The 22856-nt window shown below is 36.2% G+C and overlaps 1 protein-coding gene across 4 annotated transcripts in view; it reads left to right on the top strand.

The window, feature by feature from the left end:
- Positions 1–22856, top strand: part of HECTD2 (HECT domain E3 ubiquitin protein ligase 2) — an 80860-nt gene that overhangs the window by 22182 nt on the left and 35822 nt on the right. For 2 of the 4 annotated variants that reach the window (XM_081251567.1, XM_081251570.1), the window contains exons 3-6: positions 13002–13097; positions 18101–18239; positions 19624–19726; positions 20146–20235. In XM_081251567.1, the coding sequence (XP_081107693.1) occupies positions 13002–13097; positions 18101–18239; positions 19624–19726; positions 20146–20235 (428 nt within the window). Of the gene's footprint in view, positions 1–12934; positions 13098–18100; positions 18240–19623; positions 19727–20145; positions 20236–22856 lie in introns of all 4 variants that reach the window. The other 2 variants (XM_081251569.1, XM_081251568.1) reach the window with 2 other exon arrangements.

Below are 22856 nucleotides of genomic sequence, written 5' to 3'. Positions count from 1 at the left end.
AGCTTCCTTACTCTTTTTTTATAATTATATTCCATTGTATTGGGCTTACTAAGATCCTATTAAAATAAATTAGTTGGTTTTTTGTCTTTTGCTATTGTAAACAATGCCACAATGAATGGCTCTGTACATATGTCATTTTGTTCCTATACAGATTTATCTGTAAGATTTCTTAGAAGTGGAATTGAGTCCAATAGTAAGTGCATTTGCAATTTCTATGGATCTCCAGGATCCAGTGTCCATGGTTCACAGAGTCTTTACTCAGTAAATAAGTTACTGAATGAGGAAATATATGGGAGGTACTTTTTCTGGGTTTCTGGCCAGTTCACCCTGTATCCTATCTCAAGGCTACAATAAGTTCTCTAAGATACATCCAGTATAGGGCATCTATTCTATTAGAGATGACCTTGTATAAAAAGGACTTTTGAATATTTTTATAACTAGACCCATAAAAGAACATTTTATGTATGCTTTCATTGTAGTTTTACAAACACACATAGCATTGAACTTAGTAAAAAGTACATCTCCAAACACTAATGAATGTGTCAGTTTATTTGGCTCTGATGGCTAAAGTCCTGTGAGTCAGAGTGGGGTTTTTTTTCCCTTCTTTCTTCCTTTCTCTCTCCCACCTTCAATTTTATTTTTTGCCAAATGTTCAGAAAAGTCATCCTATAGACAAGGATGTAAACACCACCTGTTATGAGTAATCCACTCTGGTCTCTCCCTGTTTCCACGGCTTGCCACTACTGAAGTAGTCAGAAGCAGTACAGAGTACTGAACTGCTAGAGGGATCCTTCAGATTGTAGCTCGCTTATTACCTGCCCAGCACTCGCAGGTCATCAATTATGATACTAAATAAGAACTGCGTCTTTGAGTTTACTACTACTAGTAGCTGTCATTGGGACCTTAGACGTTAAACCTAGCCCTCGAGACCCTTCGTTTACTCATATATAGACTGAGAAAATGGGGAATTATGAGTTGTAAAATATCTTCTACACCCGAGTTTTTTGATTTAAAGGGTTAATTTTCCAACATACTGATTTTGTTTGATCCTTGTTGAGTTTTGTTTGACATTTCATAGTTTACTAGAACCTTCTTCCATGTAAATTTAGGATTCAGTTTTGCTACTTGTTTTTATACGTGATAGAAAGTTCAGCTTTATTCTGTAATCTAGTCATACAGCATTCTGCCACATTTTTCATCCACAGAGAGCCAGGTTCAAAGGGAAAAGAATTAGACTTCATCTTTTGATAGGAGGAATATCAAAGAATTTATGGACATATTTTAAAACTACCACATCATGTGAATTGTAAGATGCAGATCAAGAAAGAGAAGCCAGGTCTTTTGAGGCTTATTTCAGAACTTTTCCCTTTACCTTGTTGTAGGGCAGGAGGTTGTAACTAAAATCAGGTGTTTAAATGACATATTCACGTTAAGTTTCCAGGCTTCTTCAATTTTTCTATTATAGGTCATTATATTATATTGTATAATAGAGAATTTTTACCTTTTTTGGTCGGTTTATAAGTCCTGTCCATTTTGGTCTTAAAAGTTTTAGAGATGGAAGTTAGAAATTATTGAACCAGTGGTTTTCAAACCTATTTTTGTTACTTTTATTTTCGGAGCAAAACACTTTTTGAAAAACAATTTTTCTCAGACCATCAGTATATTAAGCAGAGAAAAGCTGAGCTTCCCTGAGTAGACACGTTGACACAGCACCATTCCCCTGAGGAGGCCCTTGAAGTTCTTAGGAGCCTTGGGAACAACAGACTTAGGCCATCTGTTTCATTTTATAATGTCACAGCTGAGGCCCAAGGAGTTTCACTGACTTGTCCACAGTTATGAAAGTTAGTAACCTAGCCAGCAACAGGACCTAGGGCCTTACTTCCAAGGCTGGTGCTTTTTCCATTACTTACTACTTATTTAATTACAAATTATTTGGGATGACACTTAGGGTATAGCATTTTGCAACAGTGTGTCACCAGCAGCAAACCTTTATATCAGTGTTTCCTCTCCAGCAGTAGGGGGTTAAGGAACAGAGACCCAGGTTCCTCCTGTTGGACAGCTAACCTACATAGAGACTCTTGTTCCCTTTGATGCTGCTCTTGCTACCTGTGCTGGCCGACCAGGAACTGTCTTCAGTCTCCTAATCATATGACCAGTTTACAGTGTCAGTCTTCATCCTGGTAGTGCAGCTGTGGAAAGCTACGTATTACTCGTCTCCAACCAGAGTCAACCTGCACTAGCTTCTTGAAAATAGTGAGCTGGTAAAATTTGGCTAATAATCTCACACCCATATATATCGTTATATTATGATCTTCACATTTTTAAAAATACACTACAAGCCCCCACCATAACCCTTATTCTTCTTGCATTGCATTAAGTGTTTTACTTAATGTTTCTAAGCAACCAACTAAAATTGGCAACACTATATTAAAAGAAAGGGAGAATGATTACCATTTATCAGTTTAGCACAGAGTAGTCCCAAGTATTGGCTGAATGAAACCTAAATGACAGGTTCACTGGTAAATATATTTTGACTTTTTTCAGTGTATTATGATATTCTGTATTGCAAAGAAAGCTGCATATGATAGAATAAAGATCTGCCTGTTCTATTTATAATGTCAGTTTGAGATTTAATTAATCCTTCATCACCACAGTTATTGATTTTCTCTTTTGAATTAGATTTTAATAACCATCTGTGAGAACAGGCTGAAAGCCTGTCTCTGGAAACACTGCCTTGATATTCGGGGACATGAGAGCAGCTGTGAGCTGTTATTCTTCCTTTCTTAATAGCTGAATGTCACATCCTGTAGATTGGCTTTCATTCACTAATGTGAGCAAAGGATTCTGCCTTTCTTTCTGACTGAAGTCCCATTAACATAGTATGTTAGCATTCTGCATTACTCTTCAGTCCAAGTTACCTTCCAAACTAAAAATAAATTCCATCTAGGCCTCTAATTCTAACCTCACCCTATAATCCTCTCGGCTTTGGCACTGCGATTTCTCTTATGTAAGAATCTCCCCACTCTTAGTCTTTGCCAAAATCCAGTTCTCTTACTAAATAAAATTTCACTCTTCCACCTCAGTATGGTATTAATAAAAATGAGTGGGTATAAAAATGTGTATATATGCTCTATGAGTGAATAAGTTAATTTATATATGCATGAGTTTGTTTGTTTCTAATAGTGGGTGTTTATAGCCAGGTTGAGAAAGGTGTGCAGGAAGGGATAGGAAAGGGTAAGCCTGGTGAAGAGGAAGAGAAACTGTAGAGGACCCTCAAAATATAATAATAAAAGACTGATGTTGGAGAGAGGTTCTTTTCTGCAACATTCTTTCCCTTTAATAATGATTGCCAAACATAACCCATAACAAATAATTTACAGAGATACCAAATTTTACTCACAAATAAATTGAACTTCTGTCCAATTTGTGCTTAAAGTACAAATTGCTAGAAATTAGTTATTTCCATATTTAATAAAGGGTTTAAAACTCAGTTATAGAACTAAATTAAAGAAATTTGGGCCTCCCTGGTGGCGCAGTGGTTGAGAGTCCGCCTGCCGATGCAGGGGATACGGGTTCGTGCCCCGGTCTGGGAGGATCCCATATGCCGCGGAGCGGCTGGGCCCGTGAGCCATGGCCGCTGGGCCTGCGCATCCGGAGCCTGTGCTCCGCAACGGGAGAGGCCACAACAGTGAGAGGCCCGCATACCGCAAAAAGAAAAAAAAAAAAAAAAGAAATTTAATCATCTGTTTTATGTTGTCAGCATCATTGTTCTCTCCTTAAACCACTGAACAACATTTCTCAGTGTGATCCTCAGACTTGCATGTTAGAAATGCAGATTCTTGGGCCCCACCCCAGACCTACTGAATCACAAACTTTGAGAGGGCCTAGTAGTCTTTGTTTTAGTTCAACAAGGTCTTCAGGTGATTCTGATAAACAGTAAAGTTTGAAAACTGTTGCTGTTGATTATAAGAAATTGGCATCTCTGTACTATCTTCTAATGTGAAAGGTTATTTTAAAAGATACTCTTGGGACTTCCCTGGTGGCACAGTTGTTAAGAATCCGCCTGCCAATGCAGGGGACACAGGTTTGATCCCTGGTCCGGGAAGAACCCACATGCCACGGAGGAACTAAGCCCGTGCGCCACAACTACTGAGCCTGTGCTGTAGAGCCCACAAGCCACAACTACTGAGCCTGCATGCCACAACTACTGAAGCCCATGCACCTAGAGCCCGTGCTCTGCAACAAGAGAAGCCACCGTAATGAGAGGCCTGCGCACCACAACAAAAGAGTAGCCCCGGCTCACCGCAACTAGAGAAAGCCTGCACACAGCAACGAAGACCCAATGCAGCCAAAAATAAAATTAAATTTAAAAAAAAAGATACTCTTAACACTAATAAAATTTGAAGTCAGTGATAGATCCAAAGTTAGCTGCTTGATTGGGAGAGTGAATAAGGAAGGAAGGAGGACCTTATAGCTGTGTTACTGCTGTGATGATTGGTGATTCTGTTTGCTTAGTAGAAAATATATTCTGATTACATTAGAATGGAATTAATGGAATTACATTTCATTATTGTAGAATTTAGAATCTATAGAATATTAATCTATTCTATTGGTTTGGAAGTATTAATACTTGACAAAATACAGTAACCAAAGTAAAATGCTTAAAGGATAGGCTCAGCAGCAGAATGGAAGAGACAGGAATTAAAAAGCTGGAATATAGAACAATGGAAATTACCCAGTCTGAACAATAAAGAGAAAATAGACTGGAAAGAAAAAAAGAATCATCTCAGAGACCTGTGGGACTATAACAAAAGACATTACATTCTTTTTTTTTAACAACTTTATTGGAGTATAATTGCTTTACAATGGTGTGTTAGTTTCTGCTTTATAACAGAGTGAATCAGCTATACATATACATATATCCCCATATCTCCTCCCTCTTGTGTCTCCCTCCCACCCTCTGTGTCCCACCCCTCTCGGTGGTCACAAAGCACCAAGCTGATCTCCCTGTGCTATGCAGCTGCTTCCCACTAGCTATCTATTTTACATTTGGTAGTATATATAAAAGGCATTACATTCTTGTCATTGGAGTCTTAGAAGGAGAGGAAGAAGAGGGTAGGCTGAAAAAGTACTCAAAAAATAATTGAAAGCTTCCCATACTTGGCAAGAGACATGAACCTATAGGTTCAAGAAGCTGAGCAAATCCCATACAGGGTAAACCTAAAGAAATCCTCATCAAGTCATATCATAATTAGACCTCTGAAAACTAAAGACAACAGCAACAAAATGTTTAAAAGCAGCCAGAGAAACAGGATACCTTTACTGCTAGGGGAAAACCTTTCAAATAACAGCAGATTTCTTATCAGTAACCATGGAGGCCAGAAGGAAGTGGCTGGGAGAACTGCCAGCCCAGAATCCTACACCTGGTGAAAATGTTTTTCAGGAATGCAGAAGATATCAAGACATTCTCAGATGGAAGAAAACAAACAGAATTTGTTGCCAGTAGATGGTCTAAAAGAGTTCATGAAGAGGTTCCCTAAACAGAAAAGAAACAATAAAAGAAGGAACCTTGAACATCAAGAAAAAGAAATAACATGATGAGCAAAAACTAGGTAGTACAATAGACCTTCCTTTTCCTTTTGTGTTTTCTAAATTATGGTTGACAATGGAAACAAACATTATAACACTGGTATGGTTCTAAATGTATGTAAGTAAATACTTAAGATAATTATAAACAGAGAAGTGTAAAGAGATGTAAAAGCAGGTACAATTTCTACACTTTACTCCAACTGGTAAAATGATGACACCGTAGACTAAAATAAGTTATGTGTATATAATGTAACATCTAGAGCAACCTTTCGGTAATGCTACAGATAAATCAAAATGGAATTCTAAAAAATGTTCAAGTAACTCACAGGGAGGCAGGAAAAATAAGAATGACCAAATAGAAAACAAAAATATTAAATGGTAGAACTTAAGCCCTAACATATCAATAATTATACTAAATGTAAATGGTCTAAATACATCAATTAATAGACAGAGATTGGCAGAGTAGGTTAAAAACATGCCCCAACTATATGCTGTCTACAAGAAACTCAATTCAAATATAGCAATATAGGCAGGTTGAAAGTGAAAGGATGGAAAAAGGTATACAGTAATGGCTATATTAATATCAGATAAAGTAGACTTAGAACAAAGAAAATTACTAGAGACAGAGATATATTATGTAGTGATAAAAAGGATGATCATCAAGAAGATACAGCAATCATAAATGTGTACATACCAAACAATAGAGTTATAAAATATATAGAGCAAAAACTGGTAGAACTGAAAGGAGAAACAGAAAAATCCACAATTGGGTGTTGACGCCTCTAACTGTAACTGTGGATTTGATAGACCTAGACAGAAAAATCAGCAAAGATATAGAATATAGAAGATGCAGCTCAACAGCATCTTCAACCAACAAGATCTAATAGACATTTGTGTTCCACCCAACAACAGTAGAATACACATGCCTTTCAAGTGCCCACAGAACGTGTACCAACACTGACCACATCCTGGACCATAAAACAAATCTCAATAATTTTCAAAAATTGAAATAATGCAGAATATGTTCTCTGACCACAGTTGCATCAAATTAGAAATCAATAACAGAAAATAAAAGGAAAATCTCCAAACAACTGGAAACCAAACAACATACTTCTAAATAACCCATGGGTTAAGGAGGAAGTCTCTAGGGAAATTTAAAAAAACGAATGGAGCTGAAAGAAGATTAAAATACAGCATATCAAAATACTTCTAAAGCAGTTTGTAAAGGGGAAATATATAGCAATCAATGCATGCATTAGGTAAAAGGGAAAGTTTCAATACCAACATCTAAGCTCCCACTTTAAGAACCTAGAAAAAGAAGATCAAAATAAACCCAAAGCAAACTGAAGGGAGGAAATATAAAGATAAGAACAAAAAATCAGTAACAAAGAGAAAAGAGAAAAATCAGTGAAGCAAAGAGCTGGGTTTTTTTTTAACAAATGAATAAAATTGACAAACCTCTGTCATGAAATTGACAAAAAGAAGACATAGCTCATCAATATCACAAATGAAATGGGATATCACAACAGACCCCACAGGCAGTAAAAAGGGTGGGTGGGGGATGCCACAAACAACTCTGCATAAATTTGACAACCTACATGAAATTGACCAATTCCTCAAGAAAATACAAACTACCACAACTCATCCAGTATGAAGTATATAGTTTGAATAGCCCTATAAATATTAAAGAAATTGAATTCATAATTTTAAAACTCTTAAAAAAGAAATCAGCTCCCGACAGTTTTACTGGAGAATTCTACCAAATGTTCAGAAAAGAATTAACACCAATTTTATCCAGTCTCTTCCCAAAGTAGATAAGGAGAGAACACTTCCCATTTCATTTTATGAAACTGATGTTACTCCAACACCAAAACAAAACAAACATAGTAAAAAAAAAAAATTATAGACCAATCTTTAACAAAATATTAGCAAATAGAATTCAGCAATATATAAAAACAATTATACACCATGATCAAGTGGGGTTTATTCCAGAAATGCAAACTGTTTCCATATTTGAAAATCAATCAATGTAATTTACTATATTAACAGTCTAATAATACAAATCACGTGATTATATCAAAAGCATTTGACAAAATTCAACACCCCATTCATGGTAAAAAAAAATAAAAAGAAAGTCTCAAAAAATAGGAAGAGAGGAGATCTTCCTTAACTTGGTAAAGAGCATCTATAAAAAATGTACAGCTAACATTTTACTTAATGGTGAAAGACTAAATGCTTTCTCCTTGTAAGATTGGGAACAATGCAAAAAAATGTCTGTTCTCACCACCCTTATTCAACATAGCATTGGAAGTTCTAGTCAGAAAAATAAGGCAAGAAAAAGAAGAGCCATCCAGATCAGAAAGTAAGTAATAAAACTGTCCCTATTTGCAGATGACATAATTATCTACATAAAAAAATCCCAAGAAATCAACAACAAAACTCCTAGGACTAATAGATGAGTTTAGTAAGTTGAAGGATGTAACATACAAAAACCAATTGTGTTTATGTTAGCAATAAATACATGTGCCCTGAAATTTAAAATATGTATCATTTATAATCACATTAAAAAATAAAATACTTAAATATAAATCTAGCAAGCATTACAAGACTTATATGCTAAGAATTACACATTGCTAATGAAAGAAATTTTAAAAGACTTAAATAAGTGGAGAGACATACTGTGTTCAGGGATGGGAAGACTCGATGTAGTAAAGATGCCAATTCTCCCCAAATTGATATACAAACTTAACATAATTTGTACCAAATCCCGTAAACCTTTTCTTTTTTTTTTTTTAGCAGCTATAGACAAGATTATTCTCAAATTTATGTGGAAAGGCAGAGGAACTAGAAAAACAATTTTGAAAAAGAATGAAGTGGGAGAAATTAGTCTACCTGATTTCAAGATTTACTATATAGCTACAAGTAATCAAGACTGTGAGGTGTTACTGGAGGGATAAATACAGGGATCAGTGGAATAGAGAGCCCAGAAATAGACCCATGTAAATATGCCCAGTTACAATTTGACAAAGGAGCAAAAGCAATTCAATAGAAGAAAGATAGCCTTTTCAACAATTGGTACTGGAGTAATTGGACATGTATAAATATCGACCCAGATCTCACACCTTATACAAATATTAACTGAAAATGGATAACTGACTTAAATGTAAAACCCTAAAACACTTAGGGAAAAAAACCAAAACAATAGGAGACAATCTTCAGGATCTAGGGCTAGAAAAGAGTTTTTAGTCTTGACACCAAAAGCACAATTCATAAAATGAAAAAATTGTAAAATCTGACTTTTTGGTGATGGCCATTATGAGTGGTGTGAGGTGATACCTCATTGTAGTTTTGATTTGCATTTCTCTGGTAATTAGTGATACTGAGCATCTTTTCATGTGCCTGTTGCCCATCTGTATGGCTTCTTTGGAGAAATGTCTATTTAGGTCTTCTGCCCATTTTTTGATTGGGTTGTTTGTTTTTTTTATATTAAACTGTGTGAGCTGTTTGTATATTTTGGAAATTAATCCCTTGTCTGTCGCATTGCTTGCAAATATTTCTCCCATTTCATAGGCTGTCTTTTCATATTATGGTTTCCTTTGCTGTGCAAAAGTGTTTAAGCTTTTAGGTCCCATTTGTTTATTTTTGTTTTTATTTCCATTACTCTAGGAGACAGACCCAAAGAAATATTGCTGTGATTTATGTCAGAGAGTGTTCTGCCTATGTTATCCTCTAGGAGTTTTACAGTATCCAGTCTTATACCTAGGTCTTTAATCCATTTTGAGTTTATTTTTGTATATGGTGTTAGAGAATGTTCCAATTTCATTCTTCTACATTTAGCTTTCCCAGTTTTCCCAGCACCACTTAGTGAATAGACTGTCTTTTCTCTTGTATATTGTATATACAATATGTCTTGTATTTTCTCTTGTATACTGTATATACAATATGTCTTTTCTCTTGTATATTGTATATACAATTTCTCTTGTATATATATATATTCTCTTGTATATTCTCTTGTATATCTCTTTTCTCTTGAATATACAATAAGAATTGTATATTCTTATCTGCTTTGTTGTAGATTAATTGACTATAAGTGTGTGGGTTTATTTCTGGGCTTTCTATCCTGTTCCATTGATGTATGTGTCTGTTTTTGTGCCAGTACCATACTGTTATTACTGTAACTTTGTAGTATAGTCTGAAGTCAGGGAACATGATTCCTCCAGCTCTTCTTAAAAAACTAAACATGCAATGACCATTTAACCCAGCAATTGTCCTCCTGGGCATTTATCTCAGAGAAATGAAAGTTCACCCAAGAACCTATACACGAATGTTTATAGCAGCTTTACTCATAGTCACTCCAAACAGATGTCCTTCAATGGGTGAATGGTTAAATAAGCTGTAGTACACCCATGCCATGGATTACTGCTCAGCAATGAAAAGGAATAAACTGTTCATACATGCAACAACCTGAATGAATCTCTGGAGAATTATGCTGAGTAAAAGAAAGCCAATCCCAAAAGGTTACATATATATGATTCTGTTTATATAGCACTTTTGAAATGACAACATTATAGACATGAAAGAACAGATTAGTTGTTGCCAGGGATTAAGCAAGGTGGAGGCAGGGGGAAGTAAGTGTGGCTGTAAAGGACACCATGAGGGCAACACGGTGATGAAATGTTCTATATCTGACTGTGTCAGGGGTACATGGGATGTCTCTGTATTATTTCTTACAACTACATGGGATTCTACAGTTATCTCAAAATTTAAAAAGTTTAATTATAAAATTAAGTATGGTAACTCTAGAAGTTTAGGGAAAAACAGGTTTTTGATCCTCAGATGTACAGAATTTGATTAATCACAATTCTGGTTCATGACACTGACCTTGGTCCATGCAGAGCTCTATTGGTTGCTTTATTTTAATAATAGGGATATGAAATAGTATAATATAACATATTATAGTGTCATAGTTTATTTCCACTGAATGCTGTGTTGTCTAAATATACCACAATGTATTCAATTCTCTGAATAATGGATAATTGGATTATTTTCAGATTTTTTTTCCTGAAACAATACTTTTGTGAATATTCTTGTACATGTCTTCTGATGTACTTATGCAAAATTTCTCTTGGACATGTGTTTAGGAGTGAATTGCTGGAAATGATTATAAGATAATGCCAAACTGCTTTTCAGTTTTTTAAAGTGTTTGTGGAAGTTAATACACCTACCAGCAATACGTGAAATATCAAATTAATCTACATCCTCTCTAACAGTATCATACTTTTTAATTCTTGCCAGTTGAGTGGATATAAGATTGTGTCTCATGTTCTTTATTTGCATTTTCTTAATCACTAATGAGACTGAACGTCTTTTGATGTGTGTATGGTATATGTGTTTCTTTCTCTAGAATGCCTGTTTGATTCTTCTGCACATTATTCTATTGGATTTTTTCCTCTTTTTCTCAATGATTTTTAGGAAATATCTTTCTATTCTTGGTGCTCATCCTTTGTTGTATGTGTTTCAGATTTTCCCTCCAACTTCTAACTTATATTTTTAATTCAAGATATCTTTGATGATCAGTTTTTAATTTTAACATAGTCAAATTAAATTATGTATGTTTTTTTATAGTTGCACTTTTTAGTTTCTCTTAAAGAAACTTCTCTGTCCCCAAATCAGAAGGATTTTCCTATTCCTAGTTTTTAAGGTATGAGATAGGAGTCCAACTTCATTTTTTCCCCATGTGGTTAACCATATTTTCAAATCCTTTCTTTCTTCCAATGATCTGCCATATATTTCGTATATTGAACTTTCATGTGTGGATGGATATGATTCTGGGTTCTCTAGTCCACTGGTCAACTTATCTAATCCTGTGTCAGTAAAACACTGCCTTAGTTACTATAAGCTCAAAATTTTTGATATTTGGTAGAGCAAGGTCCCCACTTCTTACTCGTGTTTCTTTAGAAACGCTTTAACTATTCTTGTGCACTTGGTCTTCCATATGACTTTCAGAGTCAGTTCTATGACTTTTAGAATCAGCAAGTTCCAAAATATTGCTGGGATTTTTATTGAATTGCATTGACTCTGAAGAACAATTAAGAAAAATTGTCTTCTTTATGATCGTCAGCATTTCTAGCCATAAACATGGTATTGCTTTCTATTTGTTTAGATCTTTTTTTCAATCTCTCAACAGTGTTTTAGTATTTTCTCTACAGAGATTTACAATTTGTTTATTAGTACTTAATTTTTAATAGTTCTACAAATTTTTAAAAATTGTATTTTCTAGTTGTTTGTTGCCGGTGTTTACAAATGCAGTTGACTGTTATATATTGATTTTTTTAATCCATCAACCTTGCTAAACTCCTGTCTTATTTCTAGTTGTAGATTCTTTTGGATTTGACTGTGTTTATAATCAAATCATTTGAAAACGACAGTGTTTTATCTTCCTTTCTAATCCTGAGTCTTTAAAATCTCTTTTCTGTCTTTATACATGCTAGGACCTCCAGCACAGTGTTGAATAAATGTGCTGATAGTACCTTTATTCCAATGTTATTCCAGTCCTTATTTAAAAGAGAATGTTTGTAATATTTCTCCATTAATTATGATGTTTGCTGTAGTTAACTCACTTTGTCCCCTTCAAATAGAATATAAATTTTTTTAAAAACAAAATTTCATAATATATGGACAGAGTTGTTTTCAATAAATTATTCATATGAGGAATTGTTAACTTTATATTCCTTGACCGCAATGGCACAAAACTAGAATTAATATAGAAATTTAAGCATACTGGCTGAAAAAAAATTTTAATAGATTCTTTAATTTCTACATTAAAAAAATTAAAACTGAACTTACAGGTTTAGAAAATAGCAACTATGAGAACTATGAGAATACTGCATGATGAATTATGAGATAAGACTAGAGCTGTATTCAAAACAAAAGTCAAGCCTTTAATATTTTCACTCTGAAATAAAAGGGGGAGAATTAATTAGCTTCCAGTATTGGATTGCTCCAGGGCTCAGTCCCCAAAACTCAGTTCTCGGGCTTCTTCTCTATTTACACCCTCCTTAGGAATCTCATTAATCGAGCATTTTAACTGTGAACTATAAACCTTCACACTCCCCTGAACTCAAGATTCATATCTACTCAACATCTGCATTTGGATATCTCATGAGCATCTTACCTTTAATGGGGCCAAAAGAAAACTTTTGACTCCTCCCGCAGCCCAACTGCCCCATGCCAAAAAACTTTCTCTAGTGTTCTATTGTTCTCTATTTCAGTAAATGGTCTCACCGTTCACCCAGTTGGTCAGGTTAAATTATCAGTCATCTTTGGCTCATCTCTATTTTAACAGATTCTGGCATTTCTACCTTTCTGCCAGTATACCTTCCAACAGCATATCCTATTAATTCTCTACGCAGAATATGTCACAAATCCAACCATTTCTCATCAGTTCTACTACCACCGCTCTGGTCCCAGCCACCAACCGTCTCTCACCAAGCCTACTGCCTTACCAGGTATTGCTAGATATTATTAAACTATAGTAATTGAAATTATTTGGTACAATAATAAACAGGTCAGTGAAATCATATGCATAGCCCAATAATAGACCCCAGTATATAAAAGAACTTAATATATGATAAGAGTATCAAAAAACATTGTGCAATGACATACTTTCATAAACGATATTCTGAAATGGGCCATTTAGGAAAAAATACTTATATTTTATATTGTACTACCTCTTATATAATAAAATAAATTCTAGAAATGATAGAGAACATTTATTGAGCATTTACTCTTTGCCAGGCAATGTGGTAAGTGTATCCTTCACAAGTGCTATAATGAAGAAAACAAATTAAAATAGATACATGGTTATCTGATCTCTAGAGAGGGAAGGCTTGGCTTACTAATCATAAAAAATACTAAAGGAATAGGTTGATAAAATTAACTAATACAAGTATTACAAGTATTATTTAAATACTTTTCTGTTTTCAGAAATAAAATTAAAAGGCAAAAGATTTTGTGAAGGTAGCAGCAGAAGCAGCATTGTTTTTTAATCTCCCTGAATCCCCAATGAAACATGCACACCACCTATATAGCAGAATTAAACATCATGGACATCATTTACCACAGAATTAGCTCATAAGATGTTCCCATAAGCCCCAAAAGATAGCAGGAGAGATCACCAAAATCAGAAGATCTCCATGGTGTAAGCAGAAGAAAGCATCTGGGCTGTTTGATGGACCTGAGAACAAGAGAGCTTAAGAATAAGCAACATGTGCCTGTACAGTTTTCCCAGCACCACTTATTGAAGAGGCTGTCTTTTCTCCACTGTATATTCTTGCCTCCTTTATCAAAGATAAGGTGACCATATGTGCGTGGGTTTATCTCTGGGCTTTCTATCCTGCTCCATTGATCTATATTTCTGTTTTTGTGCCAGTACCATACTGTCTTGATTACTGTAGCTTTGTAGTATAGTCTGAAGTCAGGGAGCCTGACTCCTCCAGCTCCATTTTTCATTCTCAAGATTGCTTTGGCTCTTCAGGGTCTTTTGTGTTTCCATACAAACTGTGAAATTTTTTGTTCTAGTTCTGTGAAAAATGCCAGTGGTAGTTTGATAGGGATTGCATTGAATCTGTAGATTGCTTTGGATAGTAGAGTCATTTTCACAATGTTGATTCTTCCAATCCAAGAGCATGGTATATCTCTCCATCTGTTTGTATCATCTTTATTTTCTTTCATCAGTGTCTTATAATTTCCTGTATACAGGTCTTTTGTCTCCTTAGGTAGGTTTATTCCTAGATATTTTATTCTTTTTGTTGCAATGGTAAATGGGAGTGTTTTCTTAATTTCACTGTCAGATATTTCATCATTAGTGTATAGGAATGCCAGAGATTTCTGTGCATTAATTTTGTATCCTGCTGCTTTACCAAATTCATTTATTAGCTCTAGTAGTTTTCTGTTAGCATCTTTAGGATTCTCTTTGTAGAGTATCATGTCATCTGCGACAGCCTCTTCAATAAGTGCTGGGAAAGCTGGACAGGTACATGTAAAAGTATGAGATTAGAACACTCCCTAACACCATCCACAAAAATAAGCTCAAAATGGATTAAAGACCTAAATGTAAGGCCAGAAACTATCAATCTCTTACAGGAAAACATAGGCAGAACACTCTATGACATAAATCACAGCAAGATCCTTTTTGACCCACCTCCTAGAGAAATGGAAATAAAACAAAAATAAACAAATGGGACCTAATGAAACTTAAAAGCTTTTGCACAGCAAAGGAAACCATAAACAAGACCAAAAGACAACCCTCAGAATGGGAGAAAATATTTGCAAATGAAGCAACTGACAAAGGATTAATCTCCAAAATTTACAAGCAGCTCATGCAGCTCAATAATAAAAAAACAAACAACCCAATCCAAAAATGGGCAGAAGACCTAAATAGACATTTCTCCAAAGAAGATATACAGATTGCCAACAAACACATGAAAGAATGCTCAACGTCATTAATCATTAAAGAAATGCAAATCAAAACTACAATGAGATATCATCTCACACCGGTCAGAATTGCCATCATCAAAAAATCTAGAAACAATAAATGCTGGAGAGGGTGTGGAGAAAAGGAAACACTCTTGCACTGCTGGTGGGAATGAAAATTGGTACAGCCACTATGGAGAACAGTATGGAGGTCCCTTAAAAAACTACAAATAGGGGCTTCCCTAGTGGCGCAGGGGTTGAGAGTCCACCTGCTGATGCAGGGGACACGGGTTCGTGCCCCGGTCCAGGAAAACCCCACATGCCACAGAGCAGCTGGGCCCATGAGCCATGGCCGCTAAGTCTGCGTGTCCGGAGCCTGTGCTCCACAACGGGAGAGGCCACAACAGTGAGAGGTCCGTGTACCGTTAAAAAAAAAAAAAAAAAAAAACTACAAATAGAACTACCATACGACCCAGCAGTCCCACTACTGGGCATATACCCTGAGAAAAGCATAATTCAAAAAGAGTCATGTACCAAAATGTTCATTGCAGCTCTATTTACAATAGCCAGGACATGGAAGCAACCTAAGTGTCCATCATTGGATGAATGGATAAAGAAGATGTGACACATATATACAATGGAATATTACTCAGCCATAAAAAGAAATGAAATTGAGTTATTTGTAGTGAGGGGGATGGACCTGGAGTCTGTCATAAAGATTTAAGTAAGTCAGAAAAAGAAAAACAAATACCATATGTTAACACATATATATGGAATCTAAGAAAAGAAAAAAAAGGTCATGAAGAACCTAGTGGTAAGACAGGAATAAAGACACAGACCTACTAGAGAATGGACTTGAGGATATGGGGAGGGGGAAGGGTAAGCTGTGACAAAGTGAGAGAGTGGCATGGACATATATACACTACCAAACGTAAAATAGATAGCTAGTGGGAAGCAGCCACATAGCATAGGGAGATCAGCTCAGTGGTTTGTGACCACCTAGAGGGGTGGGATAGGGAGGGTGGGAGGGAGGGGGATGCAAGAGGGTAGAGATATGGGAACATATGTATATGTATAACTGATTCCCTTTTTATAAAGCAGAAACTAACACACCATTGTAAAGCAATTATACTCCAATAAAGATGTTAAAAAAAAAAAAAAAGAAGAAGCAACAGGTATTCATTGGAAAGCTCAGGAGCCCAGTTTGAGAACAAAAGCTGAAACTGGGAGGGGTTTTGCCAAGAGCAGGTGAATGCAGAGGGCCCATGCTGAGATCTGAAGGGAGCAGGTAACCCCTGTGAATTCTCCAAACTAGGGATCCCTTCCAGGCAGGGGGGCGGGGGGGGTGGTGCATTCTGAGATCAGAATCATATTTGAGCAGCACTGGGACAATAAAGATTAAAGACAGAGATCACCTGAATAAAAGTGGAGGAGGGAAACAGGGCCTGGAAATCCCAGAAAGAAGCTACCATGTATTTGAGTTCTACATAAAAACAAAAAACAGGGGAGCTACACCTCCTTCTGAAAGTTTGGGAAGATTAATTTCAAATGAAATTGGCTACAGAAAAGAAACAAGGTCAAATTCTATAATTTTTAATTACAAAATTGTAATAAAAAAGAATAAGAGGGCCTCCCTGGTGGCGCAGTGGTTGAGAGTCCGCCTGCCGATGCAGGGGATACGGGTTCGTGCCCCAGTCTGGGAGGATCCCATATGCCGCGGAGCGGCTGGGCCCGTGAGCCATGGCCGCTGGGCCTGCGCATCCGGAGCCTGTGCTCCGCAACGGGAGAGGCCACAACAGTGAGAGGCCCGCATACCGCAAAAAGAAAAAAAAAAAAAAAAAAAGAATAAGAAACAGAATAACAGCCACTTGAACAATGGGAGCACATCAGAAACACATGCCCACAAAAATAGATAAAATACTATTTCAAAATGAGCTAAAGTTCATTAAGAAAATGGTATGACACTTGAAAGAATGCCATAAATCAGAATTGCAAACAATGAAAAATGAGGTGACAATAAAGGAAATAATTAGATTTTTTTTAAATTTTAGAAATAAACTAGAAGGAACACAAAAGCAAACAAATGTAACAGATAATGCCTTAAGAGAAGTAGAAGAGGAGAAGAAGGAAGTATTTAAAATTCTAAAAAGAAATGAGGAAAGAGATAAAAAGAAAGAGAAATTAAAATTAGAATAGGCAGAAAAAGAAGGGGTTGGTAGCACTATTCCTTGACTGGTTAGTGGTTTCAGAGGTGTTTGCCTTATAGTAATTCATTAAGCCATACATTTGTTTTGTGAGATTTTTCTGTGTTTGTTTTATTTTACAATTATAAGGTTATAAAATGCAGCAAAAAGGCAAACGATGAACTGGCGGATATTTGGGAAAAAAGAAAAATACATAAAATGTTCGTGGAAATTGATGATAAAATGCTAAAACTCCAATAAAGAATTGCAGAGGATGTAAATAAATGATTTACATACACAAATGACCGTTGAACAACATGGCTTTGAATTGGGTGGATCCACTTAATGTGCTGATTTTTTCAATAAATTTCAATAAATACATAGTATAGTACTACAGCATCTGTGTTTGGTTGAATCCACAGATGCTGAACCGCAGATGTGGAGGGCCAACTGTAAAGTTACGTGGGGGATCAGTGCCCAAACTCCACATCATTCAAGGGGCAAGTGTATTCAAAAGCTAATAAACACTAAAAACATCTAGTCTCACTGAAATAATCCCTGAAAGAAAATTTATGGGAAGGGAGGCGATGAAAGAAAAACTCTGTATTATATCAATAGATTACTTTTAATATCAGATACAGCCTAATTTACCTGCTATGGGTGAAGTTGGGTAGGTGGCAACAGACCCTCCAGTAAGTGCCCTTCAGTGTGCTGGTTTTTTCTGTTATATGATCCCAAGGGAATGCAATACAAACTAATCCATTGTTTTCTGTTCATGTTGAGTTAGCCTGGCATTTTATAATTTGGAAAAAATTTATGATTAATTACATTGAAAGATTTTTTATCCTTCACAGTGAGAGACCTACCACCAATTTGCCTTGATGTTAGACAGAAACAGCGCATCTCAACAGATGCTTTGTCATCTGAAATGAAGCCCCCAGTTCTTCCAGAACCCATCCTTCCCGTTCAGCCCAAAACTATGAAAGACTTTCAGTAAGTTTCGACTCATTGTTACATGTAGACACATAGTCATCTGCATGTCAGCACTTTACATAATTTAATATTTTTGTGTGAGAAATTAATTGAACTTGTGGCTCATTATAAGGTATTAGCCAAGAGTGAAGACACAGAAGACTAGATGTCTCAAGTTGAAGGTGAAAACAAGCATATAATTAACCAGTAAGGGATAGATAATGTTGCAGCAAAAGACACTAAATAAGAGAAAATGAGTCAAAACAGGCAAGAGAGACTTCCCTGGTGTCACAGTGGTTAAGAATCTGCCTGCCAATGCAGGGGACACGGGTTTGAGCCCTGGTCCGGGAAGATCCCACATGCCGTGGAGCAACTAAGCCCGTGTGCCACAGCTACTGAGCCTGCGCTTTAGAGCCCATGAGCCACAACTACTGAGCCCACATGCCACAACTACTGAACCCCATGCTTCTAGAGCCCATGCTCCACAACAAGAGAAGCCACCACAGTGAGAAGCCCGCACACCACAACGAAGAGTAGCCCGTGCTCACCACAACTAGAGAAAGCCCATGTGCAGCAACGAAGACCCAACACAGCCCAAAATAAATTAATTAATTAATTAAAATAAAGAAAAACAGTCCAGAGGAGGTAAAGGTGGTAATAAAATAATAGAACGTGTCCTTTTTAAAAAATGAGATTTCATCTACTATGTGACATATAAATCATAAGAGCCATGTTAGTAGTAATAACTACTAAAAAACCCAAATGGAGACTTGAAGGACTAAGTGGGAGTGAGAAAGTAGGGACAGAATGTAAACAAAATCTGTCAAGAAATTTCGCTATGAAGTGAAGGAAAGGAAGAGTGATCATTGTAAGGATCATGTCAAAAATTAACTTTTTAAAAAGCAAATGGGAGGGCTTCCCTGGTGGCGCAGTGGTTGAGAATCCGCCTGCCAATGCAGGGGACACGGGTTCGTGCCCCGATCTGGGAAGATCCCACATGCCGCGGAGCAGCTGGGCCCGTGAGCCATGGCCGCTGAGCCTGCGCGTCTGGAGCCTGTGCTCCGCAACGGGAGAGGCCCCACCGTAAGAGGCCTGCGTACCGCAAAAAAAAATAATGATAATAAATAAAATAAAATACTCCTAACTAAAAAAAATAATAAATATAAATAAATAAATAAATAAATAAATAAATAAATAAATGGGGAAGTTGAAGCTGGATTAATATCTTAATCCAATTAAGAATTATAAATTCATAAGCTACCTTTACATTAACTGGAACATATTTCTGTATTCAGCTTCATTATTTCAAGTTGCATGTTGGGTGACATTTATCTATAAAGAATTAATGCTATTTTATCTGAATAACATTTTTATCTGTTATGGCTAATAAATGTTTTTATTCTAGGGAAGATGTAGAAAAAGCTAAGTCATCAGGAGATTGGAAAACAGTACATGATTTTTATCTCACAATGTTTGATTCTTTCCCAGAACTAAATGCTGCATTTAAGGTAATAATACATAAAGCACATTTTTCACTTTTAGTTTAAATTTTCCAAAGAAAGATACTATAAATTAACCTCTTTTTCTACCCAGTATTGGCTTAAGCAGCTGTTTAAGCAAACATAAATAGGTATTAATTCTGAAATTGTATGTATCACAAATAAATATTACTTAAGTGATATCTTAAAGATTGTTTTTATTTGTACTAATGTTAATGTTTGACTCCATTCTTTCAGTTTTAAAAAAGAAAGTAATTAAAATAACCCTTATATATTTATTTTTATTTTTAGCAATTTTGCCCTCACAGTCCTTTTTTATCATCATACTAGGAATATTAGAAATTATGTAGGAATAGTTATGGTACAGATATTACTTAGATTAGTTCTTAAAATGTTATATACACTTGGTTCTTTAATTGAATTTGCAGAAAGATGCCTCTGCCTCGTTTAATACTATCGAAGACTCTGGGATTAATGCTAAATTTGTGAATGCTGTATATGATGCCTTACTTAATACTGTAAGTATTATTTATGAACACATGCAAATAGCATAATTGTTTGACTCTTCTGTATTTTAAAAGCAGCCAGACAAATATTGTAAAAACTCACCTTGTAACATAATTACATGAGAAACTCTGATATAATTTTTGGTAAATTTAGTTGAAATTCTCAGAGAGTTAGATTATTTTATTCTTATATTTTTCTAATTAAATGACAATTCAGCAGAAAATACTTTTACGTTCAGTCCTTATTTAGAAAGACTTGCTAAGATAAAAATCATGCTTTACTGACTCAGCAAAAGGAGGTAAATTATTTGGTTGTATTGGAATTACATTGAATCTGTAGATCAGTGGTTCTCAAATTTTAGCATGTATCAGAATCACAGAAAAGGCTTCTCAGTATTCAGTAGGTCTAGGATAGAGCCCCAAAATTTGTGTTTCTAACAACCTCCAGGATATGTTGATTCTCCTGATCTGGGGGCTCTCTATGGCCATGTGAGTTTGAATTTCATTGTAGTTATAATTGAAAGTCCTTGAAAGATTTTAAGCTGGGAACAAAGGGATGACGGACCTGATTTATAGTTTAGAAAGATCTCTCTGGATGTTATGTGGAGGATGATCTATAGTGGGGCAAGAGAAAGGAGTTAGGAAGGCATTGCTGAAACCTAAACGAGGGTCAGTGTTTGGACTAGGGTTTTGGCAGTGGAACTAGTGAGACATATTCAGACTGAGTATATTATGGAACAGAGCTAAACATACTTCTGTAGATTGGATGTGGGACTTGAGGGAAGAAGGAAACTGAGTGGATGGTATTGCCATTTAATTAGATGGATAGGGCTCAGCCATCAGCAGAGAGAAAAAAGGTGTTTCAAGGAGGTAATAATCTTGTCAAATGCTGCTGAGAGATTTAGTAAGATTTGGACAGAGAATTGAGCACTGTCTTTGATAAGGTGAATAATTGATGACTGACTAATAAGAGCCGTTTCCGTGAAGTTGTGGAAACAAAGCCTACTTGGAATGGGTTGAAGGGACCATGAGTGGAGAGTAAGTAGGGATAGTGAATACGGACAGCTCTTGGAGAGTTTTGCTGTGAAGGGAAGCAGAGAAATGAAGGGTTAGCTGAAAGAGTACATGGGTCCAAATGAAAGGTTTTTAGCATGAGCAATATATTAGCCAGGGTCCTGGCAGGAAACAGATGACACACTCTAACTGGTAACCTGTAGAGGACTGTTTACAAAAGTGTTAGCAGAACAAGGGAGGCCCTCAGGAGTAGTACAGTAGAGTGAATCTGGAGATGAGCTGTCGGGGAGAGGGCTGCCTTACAGGAGATGAGGGGCATAGCCAGCCCATGGTGACCTTGCAGGGAGGGCGTTGAGGGAATAAATACCCCAACTTTCCTCTCTTCCCTCTTCTGTCAGTGTTCCCTATGGCTGAATCCAACCAGAAGGCAAAAAAAGGCAAAGGAGTCTGGTTGATGTAGTCCTTAGTAGTCAGCCTCTTAGGGCATAGACCAGGGTGGAGCAGAGTGAAAATGCATAGACACATCCGTGCAGATGGTATTAGGATGTAGTGTTCTACTGATGGGAACGACCTAGTAGTGTGGAAGAAATGGATGATATGGGGGAGATAGAAGAAAACTGAATAACCAGGTCCTTGACAAGGTGAGAGAGGATGGAGCATAGGGCTCAAGTGAGGGGGTTGGGCTTGGTCAGTTGCAGTGCAGGTAAATGATTAGAATAATAGTGGCAAGATGAATCTGTTCTCATTTGAGTGCATCTGTTTTCTCTCTAAAGTGTGTGGCAAGATCAAAGCTGAGAGTGATGATGGGAAGAAGGTGTTGAAGGTTTGAGGAATGAGAAAAAGCTTTGAAATAGTTGTCATGGAGACCAGGGAAGTAGATGAACTAGGGAAATGTTGAAAGACTGTCAGTGGTGTTGAGTGTCCTTTTGAGATTTGTGACATAAACTCAGTGTGTCTAGTCAGCACATTTGTGTGATTTTTCTCCTGCAGGCTTCCATTGCTCTGGGGCGCTGTTTGCCTTCTGGGTGTGAAGGGTCACTGCAAGCAGAGGAGGAGAAAGGAATGATGTATTAAATAAGTATATTAAGAAAGGTGCTAGGCTGAATGAGTGCTGACAGACATGTCTTAGAAGTGATGATTGTGTTTTTTTTTTAAATAAATCCATGATATACGCTTGTTTTCTTGACGTTTGCCCCTTTCATATAACAACATGACAGAGAAATTTTAATGACTGTTTGGAGCTTCTAGTTAATGAAGGTTTTAGTCATTACTTCTTATAAGCTAAAAGCACCATCTAGATGTGTTTTCATTAATTCTTATGGGACATGTTTGGTAGTAATTAAGTTTTTTTAGTATTTGAATTATTAAACTATAAAAATGTTATTTAGTACCTTTTTCAGATCCTATAACAAAAAATCTTTATCTTGTTATTTTTTTATTGAACATAATTTGGTTGTACTTAATAATGAATTGTGGGCTTAAGTGCTAATTATAACATGGTATTGGTAGGACTAAATATGTCCAAAATGTATGCAGTCATTTTATATTGTTAAACATGCTATTCTTAGATTTATGTTCATGATTTTATCCTGTCAATCCAGAGAAAGTGGAATTGTTTT

This window comes from Mesoplodon bidens (assembly GCF_964165515.1).
Source record: "Mesoplodon bidens genome assembly, chromosome: 1".
Taxonomy (NCBI): Eukaryota; Metazoa; Chordata; class Mammalia; order Artiodactyla; family Ziphiidae; genus Mesoplodon; species Mesoplodon bidens.
The sequence above is the reverse complement of the archived record's forward strand: the minus strand, read 5'-3'. Positions and strand labels throughout refer to the sequence as shown.